The following is a 16,289-nucleotide window of genomic DNA, read 5'->3' as shown; positions in this document are numbered from 1 at the left end:
CGAATCCAAGGGATGTATTTGATCTAAGAGACAAGTGATCTAAGTGAGTTAGATTATCGAGACCATTCTCTTATGTTCATTCCTAAAACGTTCCTAGCCATAGGATTGCCAATTGGGTATTGACAATCCGCTAAGGTTAGTATGTGTTATGTTGACTCAAGCGTGAGTATGACTAGTCTCAAGTCATTTGGTGTTGGACACTAAGACAAACACATAGGTGCTCGAAAGAGTAGTCGAGTACACTGAACAACGATCGAAAGAGAGTTCGAACATACATGTCATGTAAGAACTCGAAAGTTGCAATATGCAAAGTAGTTCTTTGACCTGATGCATCGTAGATGTCTAATGGTTAGGTCCTTGATCTTTGATCATGTCAACGACATTCCATCGGAGTGTCCACGGCATTGTTGGGGTCAAGCTATCTAGTCGTGTAGGCATATGAATGCACAACAAGGGATCTCTAACCTTCCATGGTGGAAGGAGAATACTCTAAGATATGATTCTAAAGTCTTTGGCCAAAGCAAATGAATATGACTTAGGAAGTTTGTTCCAAATCATATTCAAGGGATCATATAGAGATGTATCACATTGGATAGTAGACATGAAACAAACTATCACTCAAACAATGTGATTAAGAGTATTGTATTAGAGAATGACCGTATTGCATTGTAGTTGTAACTGGATAGGTTCTCCAACCAATTCTACTTAGCTTGGGTAACCATGACATACTGCTAGGTGTCACTCATGGTTTGTGGAAGGCCTAATGATTAGGCAACACTAATCATAAAAGGGAGAATTGAAATGTGGTTTCAATTCACAATCGATCGTTAAGAGTAACAATCGCCCACTACCTCGCTAATTGGAACCTAATGGATCGTACACCGAGTAAGGGTGATAGTGAAGAAATTAAATGAAATGGATATGCAATTAAATAGTTTAATTGAAGAATGGTCAAGATTAATTAATTAGTTAATTAATTTTACGCAAGGTTCGTATTGGGCTTATATGTTGGTTTTGGGTTTTGGGGCCCAAAAGCGTTTTGGTCCAAAAGGCCCATTATGTTTAAGTTGTATGACAACTAAAACAAAATGGGCAAATAGCCCAATAACATTAATATGGCCGGCCATTAGGGTGAATGGGCAAGCTTGGATTAATTACAAGTTTGCCACTCACTTGAAATGAAGTATAAAAGGAACTTTATAGCTTTATTTCTTTTTTAGGGTTTTTCTTGGTGAAATGAGGTGAAACACTTTCTCTCTATTTCTCTAAAGAGGCCGGCCACTTAGGGAGATTAATCTAGCAATCTCTTCTTCCCTAAGTCATCCATTTCATCTTCACACTTAACCCTTGGTGTGGAGACTTAGAGACACCAAACTTTTGGTGTTTTGGAGATCCTTTCCTTACATCCACAAAGTCTAAAGGAGCACAAAAGGAGAAGGAAATCACAAGCAATATCCAAGGAGCTAGGAGGTGACTTGAAGGCCCTCCACTTGGGTGAATCCCTTGTGTAAACAAGGATGAGCTTCAAGGGTAAAGAAACTCTAAATCTTTACTTCTCTTTAATGTTGTTAAAGAGTTTATTGGTTCACCATATACTAGGCTTTGAAAGTCATGGGTTTTATGAATTGTTTTTTAATGCATGCCTACTTTAAAGTGTTAATAGTTTGCATATGTATTCAAATGTTCTTACTTGTTCTTAGCTAGGACAAAATTTTTCCTTCACTTCATCTTCTCTAGAATATGCTTTTGGCCATATTCATAGGAAGTTATGCACAAAAATTCAACTCCATTTTCTACGTGGGTTTCAGCATGATAATTGTTATCACTAATGTCCTTAAAGGTCAACAACGTTCTTCCGAAACGTGGAGAATAAAGAGCCTCATCAATAGTCAAGATTGTACCATTGGACAACATTATACGTGTCTTACCATATCCTTCGATCAGGTTGGATGGGTCGGAGAGGGTTGTCAGAGGTGCATTCTTAGGTATGAAGTTAGTGAAATAGATACGTTCATGCAAAACGGTGTGCGTGGTTGCACTATCTGCCAGACAACTAACTTTTCCACTAGTCATACCAAGAATGAAAAATTAATTTGAATCGGTCTCATGCATAAAAGTTCTAAAAACAAATATCCATTCAAAATAATTTTAAGTATTCAAGGACGGAAAGTAATTAAAACTTAATACCCAAAAACAAATCACCAACAAATAATCCAAACGTAAAGGAAAATTGTTCAAAATTAACCAAAAAATTGTTCACAATACCCATGGTCTTATTTCAACTAAAAATAAGTCTATGTCTAACATTCTAATCTTCCATAGGTGTGATAGCCTCTTGAAAGTCAGAAACCTCTATCTTTGTACTCTCCGGATCGTCTACTTGCACAAAGTTCGATTCAAACTTCTAACGACAAGAATGATATTCAGCTATAACCTTCTAGGGAGCTCGGCAAACACGAGACCAATGGTCATTTGAACTACAGCGATAAAACATATCCGCATATATGGTTTTAGTTGCTTTGCCCTTATTCTTGAAGTTTAAGGCCTTGAGAGCAAGGTTAGGGCTCTTCAGGGCTTTGTTTCCCTTTCCTCCCTTAGATGGGCCTTGACTCCTTTAACCTTGGTGAGGTGGTTTCTGGCCGCCCCTACCATGCCTCTTTTGGCGTTTTGGGCTTTGGTTTGTGCTATAGTGTGCTTCAGGCACAACAATCACCCCAGTAGGTTGAGCTTGATGATTCTTCATCAACAACTGGTTTTTCTTTTCCACGAGAAGTAAAACAAAGATCAAATCCAAGAACTTAGTGAATTTCTGAGCTCTATATTATTACTGCAAGACAATATTAGTAGCAGAGAAGGTCCAATAGGTCTTCTCCATGAGATCCTCTTCGGTCAAAGTTTCATTACAAAACTTGAGAAGTGATCGGATTCGACAAAACTTCAGAATTATATTCATTCACAGACTTAAAATCTTGGAAGCACAAATGCTGCCAGTCATGTCTTGCTTCAGGCAAGAAAATGTCATTTTGGTGATCTAAATGATCACCCAAAGCGATCCATAGTGCTCATGGATCTTCCTCAGCAAGATATTCAGTTTGCATGGTGTCATGGATATATCTTCGGATGAAGATTATAATGGTGGCTTTCTCAACTTCGCCAAGAGGGTTGTTCGTCTCATTTTCAATGGAGGGACGTAAATTCTTTGTAGTGAGGTGGAGCTTCACATCTTGGACCCACTTGAGGTAGTTCCTTCTAGAGACCTCCAAAGCAATGAAGTCGAGTTTGTTCAAATTCGACATATTCCTATCACAAAATAAAGGACAATATGTGATTAGTTCAATGGAGAAAAAATCAATCCATTCATGTAGGAGTAAAACATTCATGTTCTAATAGGAGTAAAACATTCATGTTCTAATAGACATGTACTGGTTAATATTTGCATGAAAAAACTTTAGGTTTTCATGGGTGACGTTTTTAAGTGAAAAACTTTAGGTTTCCAAATAAGGCATGTTTATAGAAACTTCAGGTTTCAAGATAATTATAAACATCAGGTTCATATGTTCCTGCAGACAAATGCAAATATATACACAAAAATATGCAACAAGAAAATATGTAAATAGAACTTCAAGTCTATAATTAGAATTGAATTAATTATTTGGACTTCGGGCCAAAATTAAAAGTGTGGATGAAAATATAAAACCCATTGGGCCTAAAAATAATTAGGCATTGAAAACTCGGCACCCAAAATAAGGCCTAAGCCCACGGGTGGGCTAAATAAATGGGTGTCGTGCATCCTAGGCTCAAAGTTAGGCGAGTTTGATCTCAGGTGGGCTATAGGCCCAAGGGGAGAGAGGGAAAACAGGCCAGGCTAAAGTATCGAGCCGTTTCAGGCGAGCCTAATAAAAAACTTTCTGTTTTTTTTTTTCGCGTGGGCTGCTTCAGGCAAGCCTAAAAGAAGAAATTTTTTTCTCCTTTTGTTTTTGCGAGCTGGTCAAACGGTTTTTGGGCCAATACAGGTGAGCCCAAAAAGGAAAAAAGAGAGAAAGCCAAGTAACAAAGCCCAAATAGGGCGCATGTTAGGTCCAAAGACACCCTAGCCACAGTTGGGCGCATTCGCCAGGGAAGAAGGCCAATGCTGCCACTTCAGGCGGCTGTGCTTTAGGACAATGATTCTTGGGACGAGTCTGTGGGTTAAGGGAGACCACAAATATGAATGGAGATTTGAAAAATCTTGACGTTCTACCAAAACCCTAGAAATACAAATCGGAAAATTGGAAAAATTTCGATGAGATTTGAGAGAATCTCGGTCAAGGTGTCAGGGACAAACTGCAAGTCGGCAAAACACGATGACCCGTGGGTGAGGATTGGCTGCAGACCAACCTACAACTGTGGAGGTGCCGTGGAAGGCGTCCGTATTTCTAGGTTTCAAACCTGGAACCCTCGGCTTTTGCTTGGGGACTTGTGGCTTGGCTCGGCCACCCAAGCTATAGGCTTGGTTAAATGGCTCAAGGTCATGGGTTCGAATAACCCAGGCCATGTTTTCGATTTCTCTATTTTTTTCTTCCCTTTTTTCAATTCAATTCAATTTTATGCATATTCAATTCAATAATATAATGCATGTACATATGTTTGATGCAATTCATGGCAAATATCAAATTCACATCATTCAACAATTATGAATATAATGCAAACACAATTTATGTAGAATCTAAAATTCGAAAAACGTAAAGTTGGGTCATGCATTATGGTGAATGTTCTTGCTATCAAGGTTGCAAAAATATCGAGATAAAAACCGTTGTTTTGGAAGAACCTGATTGCGTGATGATATTGATGAACTGGTTTGATGCAGAAAAAGTTTCAATGTCAGATTCCTAAGCGTAGCGGTAGGAGCAAGCTGATAACGTGTTGTAGCCTATTTTATCTGACAAGAAGGAGAGGGCCGGCGGCAAGGGTAGAGAGAGAGGGGAGATGTGTTTGTAGAATTCTATGGATATTGTGTATTGAGGATATGTTATCCCCCTACGTAGTGCCTTTATTTTTTATAATAAAAAGGAGAGAAGAAATCTTTTATCCCCAAGGAATACAATTCTACATAAGAAAGAATAATTAGAATTAAATCTAATCTATGATTTATACAATCACACTTAAACTAGGAAAGTTCACAACATTTTTTGAGTTTTTAAGTTTTCATTTTTATTTTAAAACTGAAAATGAAACGTGATTTCCAAACTAATTTTCAGTTTTTAATTAAAAAAAATTAATAGTTATCAGACCGCAATCGAACCTAATACCCAAATGGAGAAGAATAAAATATTAAGCCCAATTATAAAGGAGCTGGTTGATATGAGATGGATGTGGTGTACGGAGGACTATGAGATGGGTTTGTATAATCTCCTGCTTCAAAAAAAAAAAAAAAAATCTATAAATTAATTTAAGGAAAACTAACGAAAAATCCTTAAAGACTTTAGTTTTAATGAAAATGACAAAATAAAGGTGTAAGTGAATAATACTATGAGTGACTTTTCAAAGTAAAAATGTCATTTTCGTTAAAAGTGAATAATATCGGGAATGTTTCGTTAAGATTCCCATTAATTAAAACGAAAACTAATGAAAATGGCTTGAAAACTTTGAGTTTTAATGATAAGAACAAAATAAAGGGTAAAATGAATAGTACCATAATTGATTTTTTAGCATAAAAATTTTCGTTAAAGTGAGCAATACCGAGGGCTTTTCATTAAACTTCCCTTAATTTGATAGTTTTTAGAAGGAACTGAAGTAGAGGATGCCAGAGACAAAATACAAAGCATACCCTTTGGGTCTCACCTTCAATTAGACCTCATTTTATATTATACTCTTATTATATATTGTTGTAGGCATAATTTACTGAACAATTATGGAGGCCATAGAGAGAGAGGGGTGCGGCATGGATAGAGAGAAAGAGAGAGATGTGTAATTGTGAGGTATGTGTTATTCCACCCCATTGTGCCTTTATTTATAGTAGTAGGAAGGGTAAAACCTTTCCCTTTAGGATTACAACATTTAATAGGTAATCTAATCCTAATAGGAATATAAGATACATTCCCAGATTTCCTAAGATTTACACAATCACATTCATATTCTAAATATGACTGCAACACTCACCCTTGAGTGTGTAAATACTCAACAAACCATCGCATCAGATCTTCAGCAGATAAGGTAGAATAGTTGATGAAGTCATCGGCACAACGGGTGATCGCGAGTCTCAAATTTAATTTGAAGTATGCATTTGTAAAAACTCACAAAAATCTCGCTATGGTAAAACCCAAGGAATGGGGAAAACCCATAGACTAAGGAGAAAAGTAAGAAAATATACATAATGTCTAAAACAATCATCAAACTGGACAAAGGTAGTGAACTCAACGGAGTATGATCATCCCAGGATGGGTGCCTCATTAAAACCTAGTTAGGTAGCAAAAACCCAGTGGGAAAAATGCTCCTAATCGTAGGGAAAAAGAGTACATTAAGATCATGTGAGTATACTTCTAGATACTCCCCTGAGTTAGACATAACTTCTAAATAAGAGAACTACAAGCGATTCAACTCAGATAATTAGGCATAGCAATTCCTTGGACAAGCTTCTGGAAGGTTGACTTCGGCAGTGACGTCGTGTAGAGGTTGGCAAGGTTGTCTGGGATCGGTTTGCATGACGTCAATCTCTTGATGCTTTGCTGATGTAGATGTAGACGCAATATGTCTTGGCGTTGACTTCGTTGATGTATCATGGTTTGGCCAGGTTGATACATATGGCATAATCTTTATGGATCGTTGTTGGGACTCAACGATAGATGAAAAATAGCAAGTACTTTGGATATGCTCAACAAGAACTCCTAACCATGTCTCACTTGTGGCGTAGTGAAGTGAGGTGAGTCTTGGAATGATTCGAAGATTTCACAACTAAGGTCATATCGTGGACCTCCAAGATATTACGATGTCCCTAATGGTAAAGATATAACCATTTGGGGATTTTGCCTTGTGCGGGTTTGATAAGTAACCAGCGTCAGCATAACAAACAAGTCAAGCATCATTCTGAGGATCAAGGTTTGGATCTGCTGAGATGCGTTGGGATTTACCCATGTAATACCTTCAGGGTATGTCTTTAATACCAATTCAGTGGTTGCGTGTAGGCGCGGTGCTATATCTTTACCAAGATCAACAGCGAATGAGATGTCCTGTCTAAATACAATGAGCTAAGTACAACGAAGCGCAAAGTTGAACTTAGATAAGGAATTTCGGATTCCATAACCTCTTCAAGGGTCTCATTTGCATATAACGTGTGGACGATCAAAGGTATACTCAAAGGTGACACATTTGGGGTGTAGTTTGATTGGTAGACCTAAATACCGTCAGAACAATGCTTTAACTTCAGGTCAAGGCATAAGTGAGTTTTCCCAAGATCCTTCATCTCAAATTCCATCTTCAGGTGCGAGTCAGTTTTCTCAAGCTCTTCCAGAGTCTTAGTGAGATTCGTGTTTAACGACATAAACTGTAACTCTAGCAATTTGGAATAAGACTTCATAGTTTAACCCGCAAGGGAATAATTCATCCTTGACTGATCAAATAATCACTTAAGACGGGTATACCATATCTGTCGGATTGTAAATGAACGCCTCAAACAAGTTAAGAGGGTGTTCTGTGGTTTTGGAACTATTTGAACCAATCTATGTAATTCTTCGGGAACTTACATGTAATTCTCCGTATCAATATCCCCATGGAGAAACACTAACCACATTTCATAATGCTGCTATCAATCACATGATGTTTGAGAGAAACCTTACGCCGTAAGGTGTGCATCATATCGCACTATTTCATTCATCTCATAACGTTTCCTTTCCCATTTGTAACACAACGGAGTTACCTTGGGCAGTGTAGGAACGACAGGTCCAATACACACTTTGGTAAGGAATTTAACCTGGATTGTAACTTTAGTTGTCCAATCAGTTTTACGTTGTCACTTAATCAACGGAACACGGTTCGATATCGTCGCTTTTCATTTATGTCGGTAGCTACCATATAAGTGAAAACATCATCGATGATAATCTCATTTCAATTCCATTTTCTCATCCAAACTAGTATACTGGACCAAGAACTTCAAGTCTCGGGAGTAATCTTGATTAATCTTATGAGATGGAAATGATTTGAGACAGCGATCGAGTTTAGATTCATTATTGTGCCGTGTCTTCCTCTTCTAGGGAAGTGAATCCTATGAACTGAATGATCTATCGTGCTCCAGGCCAAGATAGATTGATTGGCTATCCGCCAGTGTGCCGGACTGTCCAACAGGAGCATCCAAACCGTCCAACAGGGGTGGCACACCCTCCAGGGATGTTGACTCGACATCCGTTAAGTAAGTCTATCCTTGCAGGCATGTTTGCAGCTGGTATATGATCTCGTCACTTTAGCTAGATCAAATGAATGCGTCTGGAGCAACATTCTGAAATCTAAAATTCATCGCACTTGCTTATCACACTTATGCGGTATGGGGATCGAGATGAGACATAGTGGGCAACGTCCACACAAATTCGCGCCGTTCTACAGGAACGTTGACGTTCTTATCTCCCCCTAATGGCGGGAAGACGATCTCATTAAAGTGACAACCCGCAAATGAGTGGTAAAGAGATCGCGTGCAAGAGCTCGAATAGAGCTAGTGTGAAGGAGAATCATGATCGACAAAAGATTCCCATCCTTCTTTGAGGACCCAAGGTGGTATGTTACGGCGGCGCAACTTGGCACATGGAATGCATACCCAAACACGTAAATACGAAAATCGTCAGGTTTGTACCGAGTAACCAACTGTAACGTCATATAGGTTAGGTGGCAATGGGCATCAAGGCGGACCAACATAACTGCGTACAAGGATTGCATAGCCCTAGGCAGAAACTGAAAACTTGGTACGTTTACCAAAATTCGGGTGATCATTTAAATTGTGCTTTATGATCACTAGGCGAGGCTATTTGGGGTGCACATGGGAATTCGATGTTCAATTAGAAACCCAAAATACATGCAATACTTTATCGAAAACCGTCGATGTAAACACTCCGGCATTATCCAGTCTCCAGGACCTTAAGGGATAAATAGGGTGGTTAACCCATAATCGGCTAGGAGATTTAGCAGCAATGTGTGTGGACAAACATGTGACCAGTTTGTCGATTCATCAACCAAAACCATAAGTATTTATATGGTCCGCGTTTTGGTTGGATTAGTCCACATATATTCCCTTGAATCCACTGCAAAAATGGAGTTGTTTCATATCTTTGCTAGGAATGATTTAGAAAATCAATTTCCCTAATGAGCATGCTTGGCAAAGTGTGCTTGTAGGCACAAGATCCTTACTTCGGGTAAGGAGATGCGTTGTAGCATCATTGTTTGACCTAAGTGTCCCAAAAGGTCATGCCAAAACAAGTAAACTGCACAATCACCCAGCTTTAGGTCGGCCACATATGGTGTATTCCCAGTTGGGAGACAACCCATTGGCTCCAAATGAAAGCTTCAGGCTCAGTTTTTTTTTTTTTTTTTTTTTTTTGGAGGTGGTGCAAAGATATTTCACTCTATTTTCTTCAGTGGTTTCATTTATGATCATTGTCATCTCGAATATCCTTAAAAACTCAACGTCAGGGAAAATTTAAGGTCCCTTAAATGGTGATGCAGTACCATTCATACAACGAGGAGCGGACAAATGCTCATAATCAGGTTGGATATACTTGAAGTCGTTGTTAGAGATGTGATTTAGGTGTAAAGTTAGTGTGCATAGTACGCATTCATCCAAACAACTAACTTTCCCACATTCCCACCTAATCACGTGGTCAATTGAATTGGTCACATGTATTCAAGAAACATGATTCAATTAACTCATATTCGAGGACAATATCAATAAGATTATCCATAAGTAAAACATACACCAAACTTGAATCCAAGAACATGGAAAAATGTGCACAAAGTAAACCAAAGTTACTTTGGTGGATTCGGCCAACAAGGCCATTCATGTCACAATTTTGCTATTCCAACGATATTCGGTGGAGCAAAATCAATCTCACATATTGACTACTAGAATGGTACTCATCAACAACATTAGTAGGGGCACGAACAGGTGCATAACCAATGGTCTATTCCATTAAGACGGGAGTAGATTCTGCAAAGTTAAGGTTTGGGAATATTATCCCGTATTCTTGAAGTTTTAGGTCTTGGGTGCCAAGGATCACGCGTCGGGCATGATGCCACACCTTGGCAGGCCCTGATTCTACCATATGTTTGTCAAAACAAACTCAAAATTGGATTGTGAGAGAGTATGCCATTCAGTGTATCCTTACCGAAGCAGTGCATCACCATTTGGTAAGCTTTGACCAAACTGGGTCCATACCTTTCTCTCACGTTTGTGGTAGTAATCAGATCCGAGAATTTGATAAACTTCCGTTATCTACACTACTGCTTCAGGGGCGAGTTAGAAACAAGGAAGGACGAGAAAAGTATTCTCTAGTCAAAATTCGATTGGATTTATAAACTTCAGAATTGTACTCATTCATGGACGTAATCATGGTTTGCTTTGGGCAATATCTTTCATGATTAGACGGTCCGTAGAAGCGAGCCAAAGAGTCATGGAATCCTCCTTCGGGAGGTACTTCCATTTGTAATGCTTTGAGCATAAGTCTTCGAATGAAAATCATGGCAAAGGCTTATTCAGCTCTTCCATGCCATTGTTGGCTTCAATGATTTCTCAGCTTCTTAATAGTCATGTGGAGATTCACATCTTGTACCCCACATAAAGTGGTTTCTATTAGAAACGTCCAAATCAGGAAAATCTAACTTGTGACGGTTCGACAATTCACTGAATTTGAGGGAACAAGATTGTGATTGGTGCTATGGAATGAATCATCCATAAGCATCAAAGTTAGAACATTTGAGCTCTAAGACATGATTTTCATGAAAAATGTCGGGTTTTCATGGGTGTATTGTTTTATGAAAACTTCTGGTTTCAAAGGCACTAAATTCGAAACTACAGGTTCGATTTAGTTTATGAACATTTAGTTCATAAAAGAGAGGTTCCTGCAAGAAACTCATAATGCAATATAGTAACTTAGTGTAGTGGATTTGAGTTGTCTTCGGGAACTCAAGTGTGAGAGCTTCGTTACTACGAAAGTATATGACGGTTCAAAGAAGAGAAATAAATTATTGAATCGTTAATGTCCAAAAGTGATTTTCAGGTCAATAATTTTGGATTCATTATCAGATTAATGGACTGCAGGTCACTTTTAATTAATTCAATAAATCGGGCCATACAGGGTCGATTGTAGAAGCTAAATAATATTAACATACAGGTTAAATTATTTTAGAATGCTAGAATAATAGCTTGTGGGTTGAAAAATGCCCCAAAATAATTTAGGCATGGGTGCCGTGAAAAAAAAAAGGAAGGCACGGGGGTGCCTTGAGTAAAAACGGCAAGGCCCAAAAGTTTTGGGCCTCGGGGTATGGCTGCAGGCCACCAGGGAGGGAACGAAACCCCAGCCTTAGCTGGGTGTCAGTTTCGGGCTGTGGGGAGTTCACGGGTAGGTCCAGCTCATGCTGGCCTGTGGGTTGTCACGGGGATCCCAGCGAAGGCTGGCTGCGTGAAAGCAGCCCCATAGTGACTGCAGGTCACGGGCTTGGGTATGGGTGGCGCAGGGACAAGCCCAGCATATGCTGGCTATATGTATGCGAGCCAGAGCAACAAAACCCAGCAACCAAAAAGGTTGCAGCATGTGTATGAGAGGACAGCCCAGACAATTGGGCAGGTTGGATGGCTGCGGGCCAAGGCCAATGTGCATAGGCTCAGGCTACAGGCCCTACTGAGGTAAAATCCAGGCCTAGGCCTAGTGATTATTTGCACAATGATGGTGCGGTGGTGTGTCGCACCATGTCCTGATTCCCCCATTTTTTTTTCAAATCCTTTAAGGTTTAGAAAAACCCTAATATGCTTCTAATTTCTTTCGATTCTTTGACTCACAAATTTCACATAGCAATTATTGCGTAATGCATGAAACAAATATATATATTGACAAATATATGAAACATATACAATATATATCGGAAGGTAAATATAAATGTAGGGGGTTCATGCATCATGGGGAATGTTTTCATGCTTCATGGGCCGTTTCAAATATCTTCCTTTATTTTAAGCGTACCTGAGTAGCAGAAAACAAATAAGCCTTTGAATTTGTAGAAGATCCTTCTCCGAAAGCCGAAATTGCATCTCCAATTCGTTGTATCACGTTTAACATAGAAAAATTAAATTGAATCAATAGCATGTAGATCAATTCAATAAAATAATTAAATTAATCATGATAAGAATGATTAAAGACGTAATACTCCCTAGATTGAAGATCAAACTCTCTTGTTAGCGCAACGTCAAGAGCGTACTGATAACGTGTTGTAGGCATAATTTACTGAACAATTATGGAGGCCATAGAGAGAGAGGGGTGCGGCATGGATAGAGAGAAAGAGAGAGATGTGTAATTGTGAGGTGTGTGTTATTCCACCCCATTGTGCCTTTATTTATAGTAGTAGGAAGGGTAAAACATTTCCCTTTAGGATTACAACATTTAATAGGTAATCTAATCCTAATAGGAATATAAGATACATTCCCAGATTTCCTTGGATTTACACAATCACATTCCTATTTTAAATATGACTGCAACATATATATATATATATATATATATATATATATATATATATCGGAACGGTTGAAGTCATCCGGACTATTGAAATTTGATCAAACGGTTGAAGTGTTTATAACTTTTAAAGAGACCCCCTTATTGTAGTTGTTGGATCAAATTTTAATAGCGCAGATAATTAGATTTGGTGGATTTGATGGAAAAGATCCCGAGATGATCCCTTTCCATATGTATATATATATTAAATGTTTCCCCATTCATTGTATTCTTTCACCCACCTCAAATTTCTGGTACCTAGTATACAACCAAAAGCAGGGCAAAAAATAACATATACTTGTTTTCTTCGTCTCTCCTCCACTTTCTCTCTGTCAGCTTATGGTTTCGGTTGAGTAGTGAGAAATAAAAAAAATGTCCGCCAGCCTGAATACACGTCACTGCCAACTCTGACAATTTCATATGAATATCTTAACTCTTGCATTCATCGTAGGTTAACACAACCAACCATATAGTGTATAAATATGTGCGTATATATATATATATACACACGCATGTAGACCCCCGAATAAAGACACCACAACCCACAAACTCAACGCAATTGAACAGAAAACTCTTGGTGATTTCAAAAATTTTCGATCACTTGATCACCTTTGAAATTAGCTCTCTTACACAGATACACTATCTTAAACACACAATGTCTCAAGAAATATTAGTTGCAGCAGAGCAAGCAGTGAAAGCCTATGGATGGGCCGCTAGAGATTCCTCGGGAATTCTCTCTCCGTTCCACTTCATTAGGAGGTATTCATGTCGGCCCTACACTGATCATCAAATTTGTTCATCAAATAATATCGTAGTTTTTTCATCATTGCCGACCTTAGAGTTAGTTTTACCATGTGTACTAGCATAAATATTTGGCTTACCTTAACATTAATTGGTGCATCAGATATAAGTTTCATCAGTAACATGTTTGTGTATGTGTGTGTATTTTTACTTGCAGAACTACTGGTAGTAATGATATCAGCATGAAGATACTCTATTGTGGCATTTGCCACTCAGACCTTCACTTAGCTAAGGATGAAATGGGACTGACTATCTATCCCATTGTCCCAGGGTACGTACGTCTATTACTTAATTTATTATCTCAAATCAATTTATTACTTGTTACTTTTTAGTTAACAGGAACAGATCCATCTTGTTGGACCAAGGTGGGTCAACTGACCCTCAGATCAGAAATTCTTTACAGAAGAGCTGGGTGATGCTTTTTAAAAATTGAGAGTTTTAAAGAAACACTCTCGGTATTATTCACATTTAACGAAAAACCACATTTTTACCTTTTCTTGGTACCATTCACTATACCTTTATTTGTCATTTTTCATTAAAACTATAGTTTTTTGGACTTTTTGTTAGTTTTTTCTTTGAAAATTTGATATGCCCTTTGAAAATCTGAGATGCTCTCGAAAGCTACCCTCCAAAGCTGCCCTCCAACTGCTCGACGAATTGCCTCTATAGACATTGAGCAGGATAGCTACTAGCCTCATGCCTTTTGATGTGTTGCTATAACATCTGTCGATAGGCTCACTTGGCATAAATTGATCTTTATTGGCATGCTCATTCAAAAGCTATTGATAGTAGTCGACAAGCTCGCTTGGAAGTCGTTGGCATCTGTCGACAAATGTGCAGTAATGGCCTCAGGCCTATCAAGACTCGATGAAATGCTAATTTGCATGTTATTCTGTCCAATAAATTTTGTGCGCTGCGAGCGCTATTCTTACTGATCCCCAAATAATATTTCCAGGATCTGCCACTGCTAGTTAATATATGCATTTTTATCATACTTTTTGTAGGCATGAAATTGTAGGGCAAGTGACAAAGGTTGGTAGCAATGTCACAAGATTCCAAGTAGGAGACATAGCTGGAGTTGGGTGCATGGTGGGTTCATGTCGCTCATGCGATAACTGCATACAGGACTTGGAAAATTACTGCCCTAAAATTGTATGGACCTACAACAAACACCATGAAGACGGATCGAGAACCTTTGGTGGATACTCTGACAAACTAGTAGTCGATCAACACTTTGCCGTCCGAATCCCAGATAACTTGTCGTTGCAAGGTACTGCTCCCATGCTCTGTGCCGGGATCACAGTATACAGCCCGATGAGATACTTTGGACTCATGGAGGCTGGTAAGCACTTGGGGGTAGTAGGGCTTGGTGGCCTTGGTCATATGGCCGTGAAGTTTGCAAAAGCTGTTGGAGCAAAAGTGACTGTAATAAGTACTTCTCCGAATAAGAAGAAGGAAGCAATGGAGCAACTTGGTGTTGATGAATTTCTGATTAGTCATGACCAGGAGCAATTGCAGGTACACATTTGACTTTTTTCGTGTAACCAGAACTCACATTTTGTTTTGGTCAATTGGAGATTTGATGGCAAAACCAACTAAGCCGGTTGTAAAACTGGAAACTTTCATTAACAGTGTTTAATTAAAGTCCAACAACGTACCATGTTAAACTGCATAGCAAGATATTTGTTTTGTCCTTTATATATGTGTCGTACGAAACTTGTGTTTATTACATACATGTAATTACATGAAATTAGGCTGCCATGGGTACAATGGACGGTATCATCGATACAGTTTCGGCCCCTCACCCTCTCTTGTCCTTGACTGAGATGTTGAAGACCAATGGAAAACTAATTCTGGTGGGTGCTCCAGTACAACCTCCTGAACTTCCAGTTTTCCCCTTAATGTTGGGTAAGTTCATTTTATTTTCCCCCAAGCTAGTTTTGCTAACAATTTTTTCTTCTAATTAATCCAAACTCCATATCGATATATATCTAAGAAAAAAATTATCTGATGAATCTCTGATAGGGAGGAAGCTTATTGCTGGTAGTGCAATTGGGGGAATGAAAGAGACACAAGAGATGATAGATTTTGCTGCAAAGCATAATATCACAGCGGACGTCGAAGTTATTCCGATGGATTACGTCAACACCGCCCTTGAAAGAGTTGCCAAGGCTGATATTAAGTACCGCTTTGTCATTGATGTGGCAAACACTTTGAATTCTCCATATTGAACAATCAACAGATTGGAGTTCTTTGCACACCTTCACAGCCCACCATTTGGAAATAGGCCACCATGTTACGTAGACTTGGAAATAAGGATTAATTTTATGAGCATTGCGAGAATTATTTGATCTTAAGTTCATACTACAAAGTTGAAGAATGTATTTTGAAGTGTTTGTGTGAATTTATTGGAATGATTTTTTTTTCGTTTTACGCAAGATAATTCATTAACACGAGCCGAACTAAACCGAATATCACTCTACATAAGCTTTGCTTGTGTAATTTGTTTGCTTGCTAGCAAGCTAAGCTTCGCTTGCTTCTTATAAGATCCAAGCTTGATAAGAAACTCGAGTTATCTTCTAGTATAACTTGGTTCACTCCATTAACGTCCTCAATTAACCACCTATTGCTAGGTGTGAAGTTTTATCATAGAAGCCTCGTTGACTTAGAGGCAGAAATATATCTCATATATAAGTCGTATTGCACTTTGTCAAATGCTTGATGTGGAACTCTATTCTCCAATAGAAATGATGTCAAGTTAGTGGAGAAGGA

At 38.7% G+C, this 16,289-nt stretch overlaps 1 protein-coding gene across 1 annotated transcript; it reads left to right on the top strand.

Moving 5' to 3' along the window:
* Positions 1-13,200: 13,200 nt before the first annotated feature.
* On the top strand, positions 13,201-15,950 carry LOC103446373 (probable mannitol dehydrogenase). Its single transcript, XM_008385506.4, has 5 exons — positions 13,201-13,475; positions 13,675-13,788; positions 14,522-15,035; positions 15,272-15,425; positions 15,543-15,950. The coding sequence occupies exons 1-5, from the start codon at positions 13,372-13,374 to the stop codon at positions 15,746-15,748; spliced, it is 1,092 nt and encodes a 363-aa protein (XP_008383728.2). The 5' UTR covers positions 13,201-13,371; the 3' UTR covers positions 15,749-15,950.
* The last annotated feature ends 339 nt before the right edge of the window (positions 15,951-16,289 follow it).

Source organism: Malus domestica, chromosome 01, assembly GCF_042453785.1.
Source record: "Malus domestica chromosome 01, GDT2T_hap1".
In the NCBI taxonomy this organism is placed as follows: Eukaryota; Viridiplantae; Streptophyta; class Magnoliopsida; order Rosales; family Rosaceae; genus Malus; species Malus domestica.
The sequence above is the reverse complement of the archived record's forward strand: the minus strand, read 5'-3'. Positions and strand labels throughout refer to the sequence as shown.

Coding starts and splice junctions, on each gene's coding strand:
- LOC103446373 (XM_008385506.4), top strand. CDS start 13,372: ATGTCTCAAGAAATATTAGTTGCAGCAGAGCAAGCAGTGAAAGCCTAT. Junction 13,476..13,674: donor CCGTTCCACTTCATTAGGAG/GTATTCATGTCG, acceptor TTTTACTTGCAG/AACTACTGGTAGTAATGATA. Junction 13,789..14,521: donor ATCTATCCCATTGTCCCAGG/GTACGTACGTCT, acceptor TACTTTTTGTAG/GCATGAAATTGTAGGGCAAG.